The 19,683-nt window shown below is 40.3% G+C and overlaps 1 protein-coding gene across 1 annotated transcript in view; it reads left to right on the forward strand.

Moving 5' to 3' along the window:
* Mei4 (meiotic double-stranded break formation protein 4) overlaps window positions 1-16,429 on the forward strand; it is a 201,324-nt gene extending 184,895 nt beyond the window's left edge. Inside the window, exon 5 of the mRNA XM_023718659.1 lies at window positions 15,490-16,429. Coding sequence (XP_023574427.1) covers window positions 15,490-15,777 — 288 coding nt within the window. The 3' untranslated portion in view covers window positions 15,778-16,429. The remainder of the gene's footprint in view (window positions 1-15,489) is intronic.
* Window positions 16,430-19,683: the final 3,254 nt, after the last annotated feature.

Below are 19,683 nucleotides of genomic sequence, written 5' to 3' on the forward strand. Positions count from 1 at the left end.
AATGTATTTATTTTAAATATTCACCTTGTATAAATTAATGGCAGTCAACCTACTGGGAATGTTGTTTTTCTGAATTAAACATTTATTATGTCCAAATTCACATTGCATTGGTTAAATGAAAATGATTTGTCTTATAAATGTGAACATTTCCAAATATGTGACTATAGATTGGCTACATATATCTTAAAAAATGAATTAAACTAATGTGTGGATTAATATGTGATTCCTAGGTATTATTTGCTTTGTTTTCAGTGTAAGTTTGAATTTCCCAAAATGTGTTTGTTTTACATGTAAGCTTTTGCACATTTAATTTCCAGATTAATAATAACATTGGAATTTTGATTTATGCTGAATATGCAAATTTACATTTCCTGACTGTGTTATTCAGCTATAATACTGCCAGTAATACATTGTACCTAACCAATTTGCAATATATGTCACATTTAATTGTGATAATTTACATGTATAATTTTAGCTTGAATTGTGAGGTTTAAAGAATGGGAAGATGTAATTCGTAATTCATTATCTATCCCAGTGGTGTGTTTATGGTAAGACTTGGCTATAACATCTCTCTCAGAAGTCTCATTTGCTCAGCGATGGGGCATTTGAAAGCTGACTGGATCAGGGGATGCTGTACTTAGCAGGAATTCACTGATGAGCACATACCTGAGCACGCAGCTGGCCAGTAGAGCACTTCGTAGAGACGGGTCGCTGGAGCCTGAGTCTGCAAGGGCATATCTTTGCCCCCACTTCACTTTCTGCCCTCTGCTCTCCAGCTGCCATGAGGCGAGCCACTCCCCCTGCCAGCCCCTCCCTCTGTGCCATGTCTGTGTTGAACCAGCTGAGCCTGGACTGAACCCCCTGAACTGTTAGCAAAATGAGCCTTTCCTCCCTTAGTTTGGGAGTGGGGTCCATGGGGTCCCGGGGGTGGGAAGTTGACAAGTGTGTGTTGGCAGCAGCTGCTGAGGATGCGGTGCATGTCAGAGGAGCTCCTGGGTACCCCTGGGCCTAGCCTCCATCCTTCTGTACTCTCATTGCTGCTGTAACCTTGGCAGTCCTTGATGCTGATCCAACAAATGTTGTTCTTCCATTTGATTCTGTCTTGGATCATTGCTATCTAGATTCCTGCAAATGAGTCGGGTTGTGGTTCTTATCAGACCATAGCACAAGAAACACTTCCCAGGGCCGGTAGATTTTTGTGACAGATGAATCTCCCCAGAAGTTTCACAATGTGAAGGTAATGAAAATAGTTAACTAAAAAAATTTATAGCTTGTCACCCAGTTCCTTCTAAGCTTTTTGTATTACATATAGTTTATTTTTAAAATCTCTGCAGTATATCTTCAGGCAACAAAGTTAAGTGTGGTAAAGTATTTCATGATATGTAGCACAAATAAGACTTATGGCCATATTTTTAAAGTAAAGATCATTTAGATGGAAGATGACAAGGGAACTAAACAGTGTCACAAAGGTTGAAGTATGAGTATTTCTTTCTGCAAGTATTGTTTGTAATATTGTATTTCCTTGTTTTTAAAAGTAATTTACAAATATTTATAAAATTAAATACTTAAAAAGGTTAATTTTGCTTTATTTCAACTGTGTTGAAATTGATTTAAAAAAAAGAAGCGTGTGTATTCAGTAATATTTAAGAAAAAGAAAAAAATCATGGCTAGTTAGTTTCTCCTGTTTCCTGTCTTCCACTTGTAGGAAGGTTTCACTTAACCTTTGGTAAACTTAATTTATTGATTTGGGGTTGATACGTGATACAAGTTACAAGAAGAAAGGACAAATGTGTATGCTTTTGGTTTTGGTGAATCCGCCATTGTTCTTTTGGCCTTTGGGAGGTAGTTAGTAACTAACTGGAAAGAAGCCAATCAAATTCTGCTTTAAAGTTCCAGACAGACCTCTTGAAAAAGGATTTGGTCACCAGTGGATCTACTCATCCACCATGGGCTTTGCCTCCCGTGTTCTTAAAATTTATGCAGTTCTTGTTAACCTTAAAAAAAAATTCAAAGCTTGGCTGAGTGACTCCTTGGAGAGAATTTTAGCCTGTGGCTTTGCCTAGCTGTGAAGTCGTTGATGCTAATCGGACACATCTTGTTGCAGTCTTTTTTTTTTTTTTTTTTTTTTTTGGTTGATCAAATTTTTATGCTCTTTTAAACCATTCCTGTTTAGATTTGCTAAAAAAGAGGAGGGGTTTTTTTGTTAATTTTACCCCCACTGGATATTTAGACCTTGTGTTTTCCATCAATCATTGCCAAACAGATGTATTTCTGTACCATGCAGCAAATGTTTCAGAGTCTCTTAATTAATTGAAACAGTGCATTGTCTCCCACAGATACTGCTCTGGTGCTTCCTGTTATCTATTTCTGCCTGTTAGGTAAATTAACATCAAAGTCTGAAGTGACTATAGTTTTCAGGAACCCAGAACACTTCAGGATTTTGTTGATGAATAAAACTGATTTGGCCTTTGATTGCACACATCAGTTTGGCCTGCTCTGCTGTCCTAGAGAAGGGCAAGATGTAAGGGTTATGATGAATAAATTGTTTTAGAGATTGACAGTGTGTCTCCTTATTACTACTTCTTTAAGGTCTGTGTCTCTACCTTGCCTTAATGGTTATTCACAAGTGGAGACAGATACTCCTATAGTAGCAGCCAAAAAATGTTTATACCTTTTCTGACAACAGAAATTTTAAGCCATTTCTCCTGAAGAGTTCTGCCATACTGCCCAGGATGACTCCGGCTACGGGATCTGCATTCACGGCTAACTTCGTTTCTGCCCTGCAGAAGCCTGTGCCATCTGTAATTCACTTCCTTTTAGTGTCCCTGTATACATCTCACAGCAGACCTATGAAACACCACCATTCACCTCCTCTGTAGGTGTAGGATGAGCGTTTCTAATCCAAAAATACAAAATCTCTAAAATCCAGGGCTTTTTTTGGACAGCAACATTTCACTGTATGTAGAAAATTTCGTAATTGGATTTATGTAACAGGTGTCAGTCAGTGCAGAGGCACTGAAAGTGTTGTAAACAAGACAACGCAGAAGTGCATTTCGTGTTTAGACTTGGGTCCCCTTGCCAGGATTGTGTATGAAGAGGTATTCCGGAATCAGCAAATAGGCTGAAATCAAGCATTTCTGGTCCCAGGCATTTTAGATAAAGGACTCTCAGCCAGTCCTAGGAGCAGGGTTGGCTGAGGATCCTGCCCTGTGTGCCTTTATAGTCCTGGCAGGATATCCAGTGAAGACCTGTGACTGGAAGGAGCCAAGCAGGGTGCAGAGAGGAACGCAGTTTTAGGTGGTATGCATCTCTGCCTGAGTTATTCCATAGAAAGAGTGGCTATGTTTATTCCAGTCCCTGTGCCTTGTTCTTCACATTGCAGTTTTTAAATTGATAACTGAGCCATCTGGTCTTTATTGTTCTGTCAGGAGTTACCATGGTGCAATCCAGACTAATAAATTTGTTTCTTAAACATATTTCAAATATTTCCAGCATTAGACTATTGTAATGTTCCAGTACAAAACAAGAAGTCCCTTTGAGTATGATTGACAGCCCCATAATTAGGGCCACATTGGGAAAGCAGGAAAAATGGTGTGTAAAGGTGACTCAGGAGGTCATGGAGATCCGAGAAGAGCAGTGTCCATGCCTTAGGAGCTACTTGTGCTCCTTGAAGAGACCTGAGAATTAAGAGTGACGTGACAGCCTCTTCTGTTATCACCACCACCCTTCTTAATCCAGTGACCAGGGAAGCAGTAAATGGGAGTCAAACCATGGAACATTTCTGTACAGAAATCACCAAATATAAAGTGTAAAGTGCTAAGGATTTAACCTGTAGTGTTACTGGGTTAGGAAACAAAGGACTGCCTTACTGAAGGGATTTAAAACTTTTTTAACTTCTCTAGAATAGACTGGAATAAGTCTATCGATTCCCCCTCGATAACTGGAGAACATCATTTAAAAAATGAAAGACATCCATGTGGCTGCTTAAGTTGGGAGGGGGGAATTGGAGGCAGAAAGGCTGTAAACGAATCATCTTGCATTTAGATTCCTCAGTACAGTACTACCCCTTTATGCAAAAAAAAAAAAAAAAAAAAATTCTCTGCTGGATAACTTGGCATGTAAGTCTTGTGTGCCCAGGTGCTTTTCACTCCTCCCGAAGAGCAGCACAGGAGGCGCTTCCAGTGATGGAGCTCAGCACGGCCCTCAGTGCTCCTGGCAGCTGTCCTCTGTGCAGCATGCTGGAAGAGAACACGCAAAGCTTTCCCTCCACACTGGGTGAAAAACATAGTAACTATAATAACAGGTAACTGATGATGTTTATTTGCAAATTTATGCCTCTGCACTGTGTTTTGAATATGAAATCTAATCTTCACAGCATCTCACTGAAGTAATGATTACTGCTTCCAAGGTTTAGATGAGAAAAATGAGGTTGGAAAACATTTAGTGGCTCACCCAGGTCGTGTACCTGAGAAGTGGCCAAGCGGGGATTTCACACGCGGTAGGCTGCAAGGTTTCTTTACAAAGAGCATGGCTCAGGAAGGCTTGTTTTTTCATACGTCTCACACAGTAAGGGCCTCTGCCTCATATATTCCCTTGGAGGGTCCTGGTCCACGTTTTTGTCAGATAGGAGGAAGACATCTCCCTTCTGTGATCAGTGTTCATATTTCTCTTTGACTACAGGCCATCTTTTTCAGTCTACTCATTTTTCTATTATTAATTACAAAATTTCTACCTCAAAAACAAATGTAAAGCCAGGTGTTGTGGCGTATACCTATAATCTGTGTTCTGGTGCTTGTGGCAGGAGTAGGGAAAGCAGGAGGCCAGCCTGGGAATAGTAGCACACAGTATTAAGATAGCAACAAATGTTAGTTTGTTAGTAGTTTTAATAATTTAGAAGTTTGCATCTAAATTACTCCTCAAATTAGAACAGATCCCCTTACAGCTGCCTTCAGAATCCCACATTTTACGTCACTAAGTATACTGTTCTTCCTCTAAAGCAAAGCAGACTAATATACACTCTTCTTTGCTTTGCACTTTGATCACGAGGTAACTCCCCATTTCTGTCCTCTCACTTCTTGCGAGAGGACAGTCTCACAACTCACCCCTAGGAAATCTCCCTTGATTGCCTGCACTCATTGCTGGCCAGAACTGTGCAGTTCCTTGAACAGGCCCAACGCCAGACGCGGAAGAGGAAAGGGTGTAACACAGCCCTTAGAGGAGATGGGGCAGGCTCGGTGACATCATGTGAACAGGAACTGCATGTGCTCTTCTGCTCTGTCTGAGCACCGCACCCACCGCCTGGGCAGGCGCTGCCTCATGCTGGCATCACTTATCCGTCATTCCTCAATTCTCAGGGCTGTCTCCTGTGCTTTGGAAGCAGCAAGCTGCTTAGCAAGTGACTCAGAGAAAGTTGTCTTCTTACGCCTAGAATCTTAGACTGAAATCTCCTCCCTTTGCTGTCATCTACTAAATAAAAAAAGGATAACATTAAGAAGTCAGGGCTATGTTTGCCACTTAATTATCATGGTGATGGCTGACCTTTTACCCAAAGCTCTGTTGAATTCATTCTTTCCTGAGACAACTAATTTTAGTTGTATCTTATTTCTTCTGTCCAGGAAAATTTAGCACATGCACTACTGAGCTGATAATGTGTTATATTCGATGGACATTTAATTTAACATTTCAGTTATATGGCTATACTTTTTGACTTGATTTTCTACTCTGTAACTTTCTGATTTTTCCCTTCACCTTTTGCTTTTGTAGCAATAAGGAAACGCCGCATCCCCTTTTTACTCTTCCTACTGCAGCATGCTTGCTTCTGAACATAACAAGCCACGCCTCTGCACCCCCTTTCCTCGAGCACAGAGATCAGCGAATCACTGAATGAAGTGATCGGTTACATGACCACATTTTATGGCACTACATGTAAGCAAAGCGAAAGGTACAGTACCTTTTGTTACGTGCTTTGCTGCCAGAGCGAGCAGCTTTATTTTGTGCTTTTAGCTACCCTTTCAATCTCAGACATAGAAGAAGGCAGCAATTTCAAAGGGCAAGGAATCGATGAAAGTTATGTCTCACCCAAGATGAAGTCCAAGCTTCATTTTAGAGGACCTAAGTTGAGGAAGAAAATCCTGACACAGCGCATGAAGGTGTGGGCTGCCTATGCCCTCCAGGATCAGGCCCTTTCCGCTGTCCCCGGGTGGCTCTGCTCCCTCACTCACAGAATCTGTCTCCAGCCATTGCCTTCAGTTCTCAGGCAGGAAAGGGCAAAAGGTACATTCTGATTGATTAGCTTGGCCAGAAGCTGCTGCAGGGCACTATACACAGACCTCTGCGCCACAGTTAGCCCCGAGGAGCCCGGGAAGTGTAAATTTTTGGTAGATGGCTTAAGCAGTTGGCACTGTCTCCTTCAAGGTTAAGGTACAAAGACTCCAAGTTAACTTTCACTGAATTCCAGCCAGGACAATAATTAGGACAATATCTGTAGACCAAACTTAAGAATTTATGTTTTAAAGTAATTTAAAAGCATGTGAGTAAAATGAATATTTTTCAGCATTTAATAAGTATTTATACACTTTGACTTTTCCAAGCTCAGCCCAAGAATAGGAAAATAAACTTCAGTGTTTTAATTTTGAATATGCACCACAAAAATGTTGATTTTCTACTGGAGAACTGCTCATATGAAGGTTCCCATTGTACAGAATGGAAGGAAGTCGTGAGAAGCAGCTGCCAGACTGTGCAGGCTTCCTTGCTTGGCTCCTTCAAAGTGAGAGATGCAGATAAACACACGGTATTGTATCATGAGTGGCTGGAAAATAGACGTTTACATTTAAAAAACTTATTAGAGCAGAAGCCACGCTGCCATTAATCACACTAAAAATACTCTCCCACCCTTGAACAGACATATCTCATCATTCTCGTCACTTTCCGAAACAGTTCTAGAAGTTTCTTGAATGTCTTCCCAAGGTGTGTAAAGAACACAGGGACTGCCACTGTGCATTGCCATCCAGCAGGGAGGCGCTGGTTCACCCTCACAGTGCGTCCTCACTGGCCTCATTCAGTGGACTGCCCGGCCAGCGCTGCCCCAGAGTCAAAGTAATACACAAAGCCAAGTGTTCTGAACCAGTGCCGGACTTTGAGGACACTAGGACAGCACACTAAGGACACTCCAGGATACGGGCTTCCAGACTGCTTCAGGAAGTGGCAGAGATGAACCAAAGGAAAGTGTTTCACATGTAGTTACTGCAGTGTGCCTTGTACTCTAATGGTTTAATTTAAACACAAATCCAGTTTTTCAGGCACTCCTTGTGCACACCCATCCTGCCGAGTTTCGTTCATTTCTGCTTTAGAGTGCTCCAGGTGCACATGCCCCACCTGTATCAGTTCTTTTCTGACATACATGTGATTAAGTTCAGTCTGACGGTAAGGCTATAAAAGTTAACGACAAAATATGGCAGAAGAATTATCAGGCACCTTCCAATGCCATTTATTTCAAGTTTTATTGTGTTAATGGCCCTAATTGAGAAAATGACATGGAAATTGCAGTATGACAGCATACACCTGTAATCCCCGCACTCTGGACTATTTAACCAGACCCTGTATCAAAATTGAAAAATAGAGAAAAATAGGGGCTGTAGTGAAATACAAAGGCCCTGTGTCCAATTTCCAGTATAGAAAGAAAATAAAGGCAAAAAGGGAGAGAAAGGAAGAACAGAAAGAATGGAGCAGTGGTGAGGATGAGGAGGGAGGGAGGGAAGGAGCAAGTAAGGCACAGAGTGGGCAGCTGCCGGCGTGCTGAGTGCTGATGGGATGGCCAGCGCATGCTGGTCCCGAAGAGTGAAGCTAGTTGCACTGCATTAGTCCATGAGCTGATGAATATCCTGAAGCAAAACATTGCTCTAGATACTTATGGGAATGGACATTTTAGAATAACAGTGAAACCCAGCCAGATCCTCAGGTCCTGCTGTTAGAAAAGGCAAGGTGCAAGAAAGACAGAAACAGTACCAAGCCCCAGAGACCCAGCACTGCCAGAAGTGGAGCTAAATGTACTCAGAGTGGGATTCTGAAGGCAGACAGTGAGGGGGCCAAGATACTCTGCCGCTGTAGTCCCTGCTCTGGAAGTTAGCTGGGATCCTCGGTCCTCTTATGAGGATCAAAATGTTCCTTTGTTGTGTGTTTGATACAGCGTGGGGAGCTCTTCACTGCTGAAGAAACTGTTATACCTAGGAATCTTTTTTTTTTTTTTTTTTTTTTTTTGGACAGGGTGTACAGGGTCTCAGTGCATAGATTGGACTTGTAGTGATCCTTCTGTTTTCAGCCTCCCAAGAGCTGCGATTACAGGCATGTGCCACCATGCCCAGTCTCACTCAATCATGTTCTCAGCACACTAGGGGATCGAACACCCAGCCCCTGTGTCTGCCCAAGCAGGTGCTTTAATCTGTTGAGCTATTTGGCTGGCCCTCTATACCTAGGAATCTTGGTTCACTTCAAAATTAATCCAAATAGCTTGGGAAGGTGTAATCATCTGCCTCATCAAGTTCCAGTATAGTTTAAGGGTCCAGTAGGCGAGTGATAGAACATAACTACTGTTGCAGGTAGAGGTGAGCCCTGGGGTTATTGGTTCTCCTCCTGCCTAGATTACAACCCAAGCATGATTATAGCTTTAAAGCCAAAGAAATGGGTTTGTCTTTTTGATAGAGAATTTGTATTTATCATTCATTCATTCATTCATTCATTCATTCATTTGGTACAGGGTCTTGCTAGCAGCTCAGATTCCTGCTGATCCTCCTGTCTCAGACTCCCAGCACTGGGATTGCAGGCATGCACCACAACACTGTTTTGGGGCCGGCACACCATGCCTGGGATTGTGGAGCTAGCACGGCATACAGTACCAGGGATCAAACTCAGGTTCTTGTGCTTGCCAGGCAGGCGTTTATACTGCCAAGCTATCTTCCCAGCCCTTAATTTCCAATTTTAATCTGAGTTTTTTCTTTTTTTAATGTTCTCCCTAAGGTTTTGTTTTATAAAGTATTTCTTAGTTTAATTTATTTTCAAGTTTTTGTATCCATTTCATTTATGTTTGCTCTGGCATTGATTACTCCCTTTTTTAACTTTGTGCTTATTTTTTTTCTATATCTTGGAAATACATATGTTTATTCATGTTTTCTCCTTTTTGATGTAATTATTTATTCCTGTACCACATCCTGTAAATTTTAGCATATTGTATTTCCACTTGTTTGTCTCAAGATATATTTTCTTTGATTTCTAGTTCAAGAAAATGTTAATTTTAATGTGCTTATGAATTTTCAAGTCTTCCTTTTTGTTGTTTTTTGTTTCATGCATTGTAGTTGAAAAAGGTACTTTACTGTATGAGTTTATTCTTCTTAAAATTGTTACTGCTTCTCACGGGCTAACTTGGTCTGTCCTAGTGGATGTTCTAGGTGTGCTTCAGAAGAACACCACTGTTGGTAGGCACACAGACTGATGCAGCCACTGTGGTAGTCAGCCCAGAGATTCCTCAGAAAGCTACAATTAGAAGTCCTATTCAACCAGCTATTCCCCTCCTGGGTATTTTTCAAGAAGAAATGAAAACATCATACCACAATGATATGTGCGCACCCATCCATGTTTATAGCAGGGCAATTTGTCATAGCTAAATTTTGAAAACAACCCAAATGTCCATCAACTGAGGAATAGATTTTAAAAATGTGGTATTTTTAATGGGTCTTTTTTGTTTGTTTGTTTGTTTGTTTGGTACTGGGGATTGAACTCAGGACATTGTGCTTGCCAGGCAGGCGCTGAAGCCCCTGAGCTATCTCCCTGGCAAAATACGGTGTTTTTATACAACGGAGTGTTACTGAGCTATAAAGATGGTAAATTCAAGGCTTTTTATAGGTAAGTGAATGCCCTGAGGACCATAGTCATAAGTGAAATAGTTAGGCTTGCATGTGCAAACATCTTATTGTCTTCCTAGTGTAAGAACTGGAAAGAGCCAATAAAATCTGAAAGGTACCAGAGATACCATGAGAGGGAAAAAGCTGTCCAAAGGGAAGGAACAGCTGAAAAGAGGCAAAGAGAAGGGAGGGAGGGAGGGAGGGAGGGAGGGAGGGAGGGAGGAAGGAAGGAAGGAAGGAAGGAAGGAAGGAAGGAAGGAAGGAAGGAAGGGATGTACGTGTATGTGCACAGGAAGAGAATTCAGCATAGTGATGAAAAAATCAGATACAATACAGAATTTCACAAGCAAAATGATAGGAGTTTGTTGTATTGTATAGTGTTGTCTCTGCTGGTCTATGGGAAGGAGCAACTAATGCTTATTTTTTCTTTTTATTTTTTTCCCTTTTTCTCAATTTCTTATAATTTTTTTCGTTTTCTAATTTTGCATGTATAGCTGATAATCTGAACAACTAGTTTGAAGATAGCTTGGATAATTATACTGCTAATTTCTGCTGGTCTATTGAAATGAGAGCTAATGCTTAAATCTTTTCCTCTTCTCTTTAATTTCTTACTTGTTTTGATCAAGTTTGTGTGCTTGTATATAGTAAGCTGAACAGTTAATTTGAAGACAACATTATGCAATGTAACAATCATTGTTAAATTTCTATCATTTTGTTTAGTGAAATTTCGTATCTTGTCTGATTTTTATTTTTAACTATTTCTTATTCTCTTTGAAAAATAAAATAAATTTAAAGAAAATAGATGCTTTGCTGCCATTGCTGGATTGAATGATCTGTGTATGCCATAGATTCATTTAATCTGAAGTATATTTAAAACCCTGTGGCTTTATTTTATGTCCAATGAAAGGAGAGCACTGTTTTCATGTTAGAGTCTGTTTTTCTCTCCAGATCTTATAACACTCACTTGACATGTTCATGTAGGTATTCCTCTGATTGGATGCATGCAGCCTTACTGTTGCTATCATTATGCAGACATCTTCTTTGTCTCATTTTACATGCTTTGATTTAAAATATATTTTGTCTCATTTAAATGTAGCTGTCCTGTCTATCTTTCAGATGCCCTTTGCATGGAATACCTTCTGAATAGCAAAATCAGTCTCTTGTAGACAGCACTTAGAAATTTTATTTTGTCCATTCAGTCACTCTGCCTTTGGATTAGATGATTTAGTCCCTTTAAATTCAGCATAATTATTGACACATAGGGACTTATTGCCATTTTGTTGTTTCTGGTTATTTTATGTTCTCTGTTGCTTTCTCTTTTTTGCCATCTATTATGTGATTAGATAGTCTCCTGTAATAATGCTTTTTTATCTTTGTTGCATCCTCTGTAAGTTCGTGCCTTGTGATTATCATGAGGCTTATAACTGTTATTAACTTAACTCTTACTCAAAATTCTGCACTTCTATTCCACTTTCTACTCTTTATTTTTCTGGTATCATGGTTAATATCTTTCTATAAAATTGTGAATCTTATAGCAAATTAACGTAAGTATTATTAAATTAATGTTCTCCTTTTTTATTTTTTCCATAATTTTATTGACAGACAAATAGCAATGAGATAGTTTCAAATCAAATTGGTATGACAGTTTCAATAATTAACACATTGCATACTCTCTTCCTAGTGGTTATTTTCTGTACAAGATGCAGACATGATATCCTATTCACAAACACTATTACAACAAATCCCTCTATTCATTAAGAGAATGTAACTGTATATCTATCCTAACCATTTTGAATACAGATACAAAATGGACATTCATCTGTATCCCCTTTTTTATTTAGTTCCATTATTTGAATATTATAGGTGTGTAAACTCAGCAAAATATTCTAAAAGAGTCCAGTACCCCATAATAGTATTGGGTCTTCCGCTTGCCTGGCAATGTCAGAAATTGTTGACCTGAGTCCCCTACAGCTCAACATAACAGCATGGCTTTACTTCTTATACTTCGTTTTTATACTTTTCTGCTGGATGGTTAAGACCAAGAAAAAGCAAGACCTATGCAACAAGAGTTGTAGCTTTTGGATCTGATAATTCCCCTCAGGAATTTTCCTGAGATCCTGTACCTCAGTTTGTAGATCCTTTGTCAGTGTCACCCATGCGGATGAGTCATGGCCATTGCTTGGCCAATGTGCTCTCTGTGAAAGGTTGAGAGAATGTTTTCTCTCCATGTGACTCTCCTTAGGCACACTCTACATCATTGATCACTTTCCTCTTTGGCCCCATAATCTCCTTGATCAGAAAATTTGGGACACTACTGAGTTCCATGATGTTACAGTACAAGTTCTCATATGTCCTGAGTCTTAATTGACCTTGGAAGGCTAGGGCCAAAATATTGGCTTTCCTTGCAGCCCTCCTTTTTCTCTAATTTTGGTCTGCAAACTTAGGTTGTTGACCATCCAGAAGAGAAGCTTATTGTTATTACCATACAACTTAGGCTGTTAAGCTTAACCTCACTACCTGTCTGAACATCAAACATCTTAGGCATAACATGGAACAGGTATTTTTCATCAAGTATTGATATGTTGAACTTTAAGTCCCTACAGAATATGATTTTTAATGTTCTCCTTTTAATTCTCATACTAAATATGTTATTTCATGCCACAGTTTCATTGTTAAGAATATTCTGAATATGACTGTGTGCATGTTTACCAGTGGGTTTTGTGTTTTCATTTCTTGCCATCTTTTTCCTTAAACTTTAGGCTTCATTTATTGTAAGCTAGTTCTGGAGGTGACAGGTTCTCTTGGCCTTTGTCTCTGTGTGAACTGTGTGGTCCTTCACTTCTAGAGGACAATTTTCCCTGTAAGTATTCTTGATTGCCATTTTTTTCTTCAACACTTTGCACATCATGTCTCCTAATTTATAAGAACTCTGCTGAGTGATCCTCTGTTGGCCTGGTGACATGTCTTCTGCTTTTCTCCTGCTGCTTTCAGAATCCTTTCTTTGTCTTTTAATTTGAACCATTTGATATGATGTTTCTATGCAGTCTTGATTGGGTTGAATGAAAATAAAGACTTTGTCTCTCCTGTATGCAGATATTTTCATACTTATATTTGGAAGACTTTCAGTTAATATTTATTTAAATAAGCATCCTTTTTCTTTTTCTCTCTTTTTTTACTCCTATAATTAGAATATTTGTTCTTTTGATTATGTCTCATAAATCATGTACACTTTATTTTCATTACTATTTTATTTTTCCACTTTCAAGTAATAGTTTTTCTTTTGCCTACTGAATTCTGTGTTGATATTGTCAATTGAATTTTTCATTTCATTTCATTTATTTTTCAGGTCTGTAATTTCTCTTTGCTCGTTTAGAAAACAATTTGAATTTATCTGATTTTTTTTTCTGTTTTGTTCATTTACTTATAGTTTTCCTGAGCTCCCTTAGATTATTTTAAATTATTTGGCAGAAGTTTCTATATTTGTATTTCTTTTGGGTCAGTACTAGGAGATGATTATGTTTCTTACAGTCATTTATATTCTTGGCTTTTCACTCTTCATTTATTTATACTGATGTCTGTGCACTTGGTAGTGCAGTCATCGCTTCCAGCCTTGACAGCTAGTTCTGCTGTGGAGAACCACTCCTTCCATGGTGCTGAACTTCTGGGTGGGCAGCGGCTCCCCAGCAGGGAGAGCTCAGTGGTAGTCAGGTCCCAGTTGGGCAGGCTGCTGTGGAGACACCAAGCACCCATGCGGCGCATGCCTGGGGCAGGCTATAGTGAGGGCTCTTGTAGCTCTCCCAGTTGCTCTCTGTGTCTACTAGCAGGGAATTTGTGTCTGAGCTGTCCCTTCAGTCATCGGGCTTAGTGGCCATGGGCCTGGGGTCTGAGGAGTGGAGCGTCCCCCAGGGCACAGGGCTTAGGAGGAAGATGGATACTGGGGACCTGCGGACCTGGGGAGCAGTGAGACTAGATTGACAGTAAACAAGGCACAGGTGCTTGCCATAATCAGGGGTTTGCTCAGTGCAAAGTTCCAGGGTCAGGGTGGGGCTTTACCCTCATCACATCTGACCTGGTGCCCTGCCACAGACACACTAAGGGACTGTGGCCCTGGGCCCACTGGAGAAAGCTCTCACATGGCCGTGGATGTTTGTGGAGTGGGCACTGCAGCCATTTAACCCATGACCAGATGGAGCGGCACCTACAGAGGGGCTGCAGCTTAAGGGTGGAGCATGTGGGCTTGGAAGGGTGGGTTCTCACTACCCACAGGCAATGGTGACCAGTGGTTCTTGAAGGGTGTATGGCCACTCTCAGAGAGGTGGGTTGTAAAGAGAAAATTTGTTTAGTTTCCAAGATCCATACATAGTTGACTGCACTTATTGGGCCACCTTTTTGAAGATTAAATGACTCTGGCTGTAAAAGAAAGTTCTTTCATTTATGTATTATTACAGTGGATAGATATGATAAATATGTTTTCAATACATTTCTTTGTTTTTTCCAATGGTAATACTTTTTTTAATGAACTTGAACAAATTTATAAGAAAAAAGTCCCTGGTTAGAATGTTTAGAATTGTTCTAGTGTACTTTGTAGAAGCCACTTCCTGCCTGTACAGTGGTGATAAGCACTCTGCTTACCTCCTAAGCATTCATGTCCCTAAACATTTCTTAATAAGTAGATAATAAATCCAGCTCTGATTTATCCTAATTGTGATGTTCTCTCCTGTAGCACTAGCCACTGTCCACTTCCTAAGCCTTTCCTACAGGAGCCTTAACTCCAGACCAGTTAAGTCCTGCAAGTCACATCTGTCCATGCCTTGAGTCCACACAGTCTAATGTTGCTTCCTTTTGATTTGTGTAGACTCAGGACAAGACCACACCTGGCTCACAAGCAGGTATTCTATCTCCTTTAGTGCTGAATTTTACATCAAATTATGGCCCTAAACTCCTATACTCAAGGCCAGCCTGGACTACATAGTGAGACTCTGTCTCAAAAACAAAATGCAAAAAACAATCCTATTTGCAAAGAACCTTATGTTATCATTGGCAAGAGTATCAACTGAATGTTCTTGGCAAAATAATAAATTTGACACCCAATATTTGAAAGGTTGCATATACTTTATACAAAATGCTTGGGCCCAAGTTACATGGAATTCACTTGGCTCATACCCATTTATATACATAGCCTAAAAGTAATGTTCTACCATGTGCATAGTGCACCTGCATTTTGCCTGCAGTCAGTCACATGGGATCAGAGATGGAGCTCTCCTCTTGTGTACCATTTTGGCACTTAACAATTTGGGATTTTAGAAAATTTTAGATTTTGGATTTTCAGTGTAAGGATGCATAATGTGTGTTGCTAGACTTCGAGGAAAGTTTAATAAACCATCAAGGAAAACATGCATTCATTATGATTACAGTGTCCTTAAAGAAAATTTTCTTTTGTTCTCCTCTCTATGAATCAGAAGGACAAGAACAGGAGTGTTAGGAAGAGCAGATGTTTGTACTTCGTGTGCAAGATTAATCTTATCATTTGACATCTTACTGAACTACTAATCTCCCCCCCACACTATTTTTCATGGATTTTGCTGTTTACTCATAGGTACAAGCGAGTTATGATGTGACCCGCTATGAGAATGTTCTCTCCCTGTTGTGGGTTTTGGAACAGATTCTTCAGAAAGAAAACAAAGAAGAGAGCACTGCAAGCATGGGGCATGATGACCACGAAATCAAGAAGTACCTTCAGGAGCACGAGGAAGCAGCCTTTCAGCTTTCTGATACATTTCCATTATTTGCTTTTTACTTATGGAGACTGGGTATTCTCTTAAACTCAGTAGGGACAAAAACTGTCAATAGTGACTCGCTTTCTCAGAGTTTTACCCTGTCTTAGAAGATCTCATTCTTAATTTTTCTCAAGAATATTTTAAATGAGCATTGTTAAATTGATCTCTAATTACAGGCAATAATTCAATTTATTGGTTAGTCTGAAATTATGTAAAAAGCATTATGGATCTTTTCTGTATGGATCAGTTATAGCCAAGGATTCTTTCCGTATTCCTGTGTAACTGTTCCTTGCAAAATGTGATTCGGCACAGTGAAGATCTTCCACTAGAGCACACACTTCAGTTGTGAGAAATTTCCATATGAGGTAACAATTTTAAAATTTTATCAACACTAAGTGTTGGTTACAAATGCAGGTTGTAAAACATTCTCTTATATAACTGCACTGAGATCATATTCATCTCAGGGAATATTAGGTAGAAGGTAAAAAGGTTTTAATATTTGGAAACCTAATGGATGTAGTTTCATATAAACAATATACTTGTCTTGTCTTTGCTTAAAGTGTTCAGTGTTGTTTTTCACCAAATATTTAGGAGCTGTAGTAGCACAGCGTGTTAACACGCAGTACTCAGGCAACAAAGATTTGCTCTGGTTCTATTGATTTAAATATGTTATAATAGCCATAAAAATGTAATATAATTAAACATTAGGACTACTAGCACTGTCCAGAAATTCATTTCATACTCATTAAAAATATTATTTCATTTACACAATTTCATTGACTTAGTCTTGTTAAAACTATAGTAAACCTAATGAGCACAATTTTATACTTTCCATTGGGGCAATTTAAGATACACCAAATGTAAATTTGCCTTATCCAAGTGTGTTATTGTTTTATAAATTGTCATTCTTAAGTGACATGATGATGAAAACCTTGCTGATGTCTTCTACAATGTACATATAGAATTAAATCATCTGTCGCAGTTACCTTTGCATTTATTTCTCACTTTCTTAAAAAGATACAGCCTTGGGTTGGGTTCATAGCTCAGCAATAGAGCAGGTAATTAGCATGCACCCCAAAAGAAAAACAGACATTTCTTTTGTAATCTGAAAGTCAGTATATGTCAGTCTTCTGTTGCTACATGGCAGTAACCACCGAGTCTCAGGGCTGTACAGTGAGTCACACTCACTGGGATGCGCGCGGTCACCCAGGATTAGCCGACTGGACTCTGCCGCACTGCTCTGCTCAGACTGCAGATGGCCCCTTGTTGAGTTCAGCTGCGACAGGCAAGTGTGCTGGGTCCAGGCCCAGGCCGACGCGGAAGCAGCTGTTCAGGGAAGCTGTTCAGGGAAGCTCTGCTTCTGGCGCCTGCAGTTGAGGAAGACCAAAGGGCGAAGCGAACAGGGCCCCACTGCTGCGCATGAGCCCTAGTGCATCCTGTAGTCGAGCCTGGGTGGGAGAGGAGGCAGTCTGCATGCACAGGGAGGCCTGCCACAAAGTTCCGTGTCCGGAGATTGGAGGCCGGCAAGTTAAACAAAAGGAGGGAACACTACTACTGCAGCCTGCCGTATACTGCTGGAATTAAGAACTCTGTGCTAGGGCCGAGAGCAGTGCATCCAGTCGCTGTTCTGGCTGGCTGCTGTGGAGGAAGGGGCTTCACAATGCCTGTAAACATGTATCTGCCACTCTTGTTCCATTGTCAGGGAAGAGGAGATGGAGGACTCATGCTGCATTTTGTGTAATGTTACCAACTGAGGCAGTCTGGAGAAGCCTTGGGAGGTGATTGCAGGAGCCAGTCTTAATAAGTAAATGGAGTTGACCCACCAGTATTTGCAGGGCAGCAACTTGAGTATTTTCTGGATTGTAGTATGTTGCTAACCAAGCCTCTTGCCACATTAGAGATATTTTTCTAAGAATCTTAAAAATTCAGCATTCCCTCCAAAGGAAGTGTGTGAACTATATATGCTGCAAAGTTCAGTGAAATAATGAGTGAAAACAAATGTCCTTGGGTATGTAAATAACCATTTATACATTATTTTATCCTTGAAATATTGGTCATACTTTTACTTATTTTTCAAATAGGAGACAACGTTTTGTGCATGCCAGATATTTGCACAAATAGAGAAGTATGCTGAGCATCTCTTAAACTTCTCAGTTCTCTTCTGTTTACCAAATAATGGGGGAAAAAAACCCTTTTAATGTTACTGAAAGCAAGTTCATTCTTGTCCACTTACAGAATTAGGCAGTATTAAATTTATCTGGGCAGGGGTTGGGGAGATGGCTCAATAGAATAAGCGCTTGCCTGGCAAGCTCAAGGGCCTGAGTTCAATCCCCAGTTCCGCAAAAATAAATAAATAAATAAATAAATTTATCTGGGCAATGAATGAGCTGCTGTGAAGACTTCTGAATGCAGGAGTACGGCACTATTGATGGAAAATTATTTCTGGATTGCATCTCTTGTTTTTTCATTCAATAGTCCTCTGTTCCCTTTAAAAAGAAAGCAGTTTTAAGGATCTATTACTAATAAGAAACAAAGTTTATAAGAAAAATCTAGGGTTTAACATCAAAATACTTCAGTTTTATAACTCAAAGGTATATATTCTGAATTCATAATATTTTGAAGCATTTTATTTTGATTTATTACCATCAGTTTTAATACAGCTGTGTGAAATGGTGGCGAACTTCTGATCTACTTCCATCGGTGTCCTGAAGTGCTCCACAGTCCATCCCTTGGCAGCAGTAGTGACAGGTAGTTGTATCAGCTTTGCTTCTCTCTGACCTGAAGAGAAATGGCAGTGCTCAGATGTGGGCTGCAGACCGAGCCGCAGCAGCAGTATCGCACACCCTGGAGCCTGTGAGGCATTCAGACCGAAAGCCTCCACTCAGGCCTTGCTCTGTAATCAGAAACGCTGGTGTCGCGCAGCGCAGCAGGCTGTTTCATCAGGCCCTCTGCGGGACTCTGATACCCCCAAAGGTGCACTCGTTGTGGCCGAAGGAGGAGGAGGGTTATGCACATGCAGATGTTCAGAAAGCTGTGATGCTGTCAATGAAAGTTACTTAAGCTTATTTGGCTTTCCCTGAATATGCCTTTGTTTTGTTTTTGTTTTATTTTGTTTTTTGCACTACCAGGGATTGAACTCAGGACCTTGTGCTCTCTCCCCAGGCCCTTTAAATTTCTAAGAAGGAAAATTTTTCCAATTATTCACTTAAGTAACAAAGTGATGAGTTTTAAAAACCTTTTTTAAATTAACATTTATAGTTAAATTTGGGGCCTTTTTCTAAAATATATAATGATTCCTTATTGGTAAAATTTTAAATTTTCATCTGAGTGTTAGGGATGTAAACTAATTATAGTTGTTTGCATTGGGAGTGGTCTAGAGTCATAAATGTACAGAGATATTCAAATCTGTTAGCTTGAGATAATGGTTATACCCCAGGAAACACCAGACTCTTCTTACTCCAGGAGACTTTTGTGCATATGATAGATGAAATTTGGTTATAAACATCGTTTTATTGCTCAGCCCTATACTCAGAGCTGCCCAGCAGCCATCCTTCTGGAATGTGGTGAGAAATAACTAAATAATAGGTGGCACCTACTCCAGATCTGCAACGTGGAGGCCTGGCTGTGTTCCTAGCTGCAGAGCTGCTCAAAGATGGCAGCCCTGACTTGGGGAGGAGCTGAGCTGCCCAAGGGTGGCTGCCCTGACTCAAGGGGAGGAGCAGAGCTTGAACAACTGATCTACCTTCCAGTCTTGTGCATGATTATTCATCCCAGGAACACTAGAGATGCCAGACAGCCTCAGGGAAAAGGATATATTTCTTATTTCTCACTCAAATTTAACATTCATTTTGTTAGGAGAGATTCAGAGCCTCTCCACATAAACCCTGGCGTTCAGGGGTAGCCCCTGACATTTCTCCTGCTGTGAGAGGCTGCATTCAGCAGCGGCAGTGCAAGCGGGGCCTTCTCACTCCACCCAGCATGGAGCACTCATCACAGCCTGGTCCCACTGACAG

This window comes from Octodon degus, unplaced genomic scaffold, assembly GCF_000260255.1.
Source record: "Octodon degus isolate 3935 unplaced genomic scaffold, OctDeg1.0 scaffold00061, whole genome shotgun sequence".
Classification (NCBI taxonomy): Eukaryota; Metazoa; Chordata; class Mammalia; order Rodentia; family Octodontidae; genus Octodon; species Octodon degus.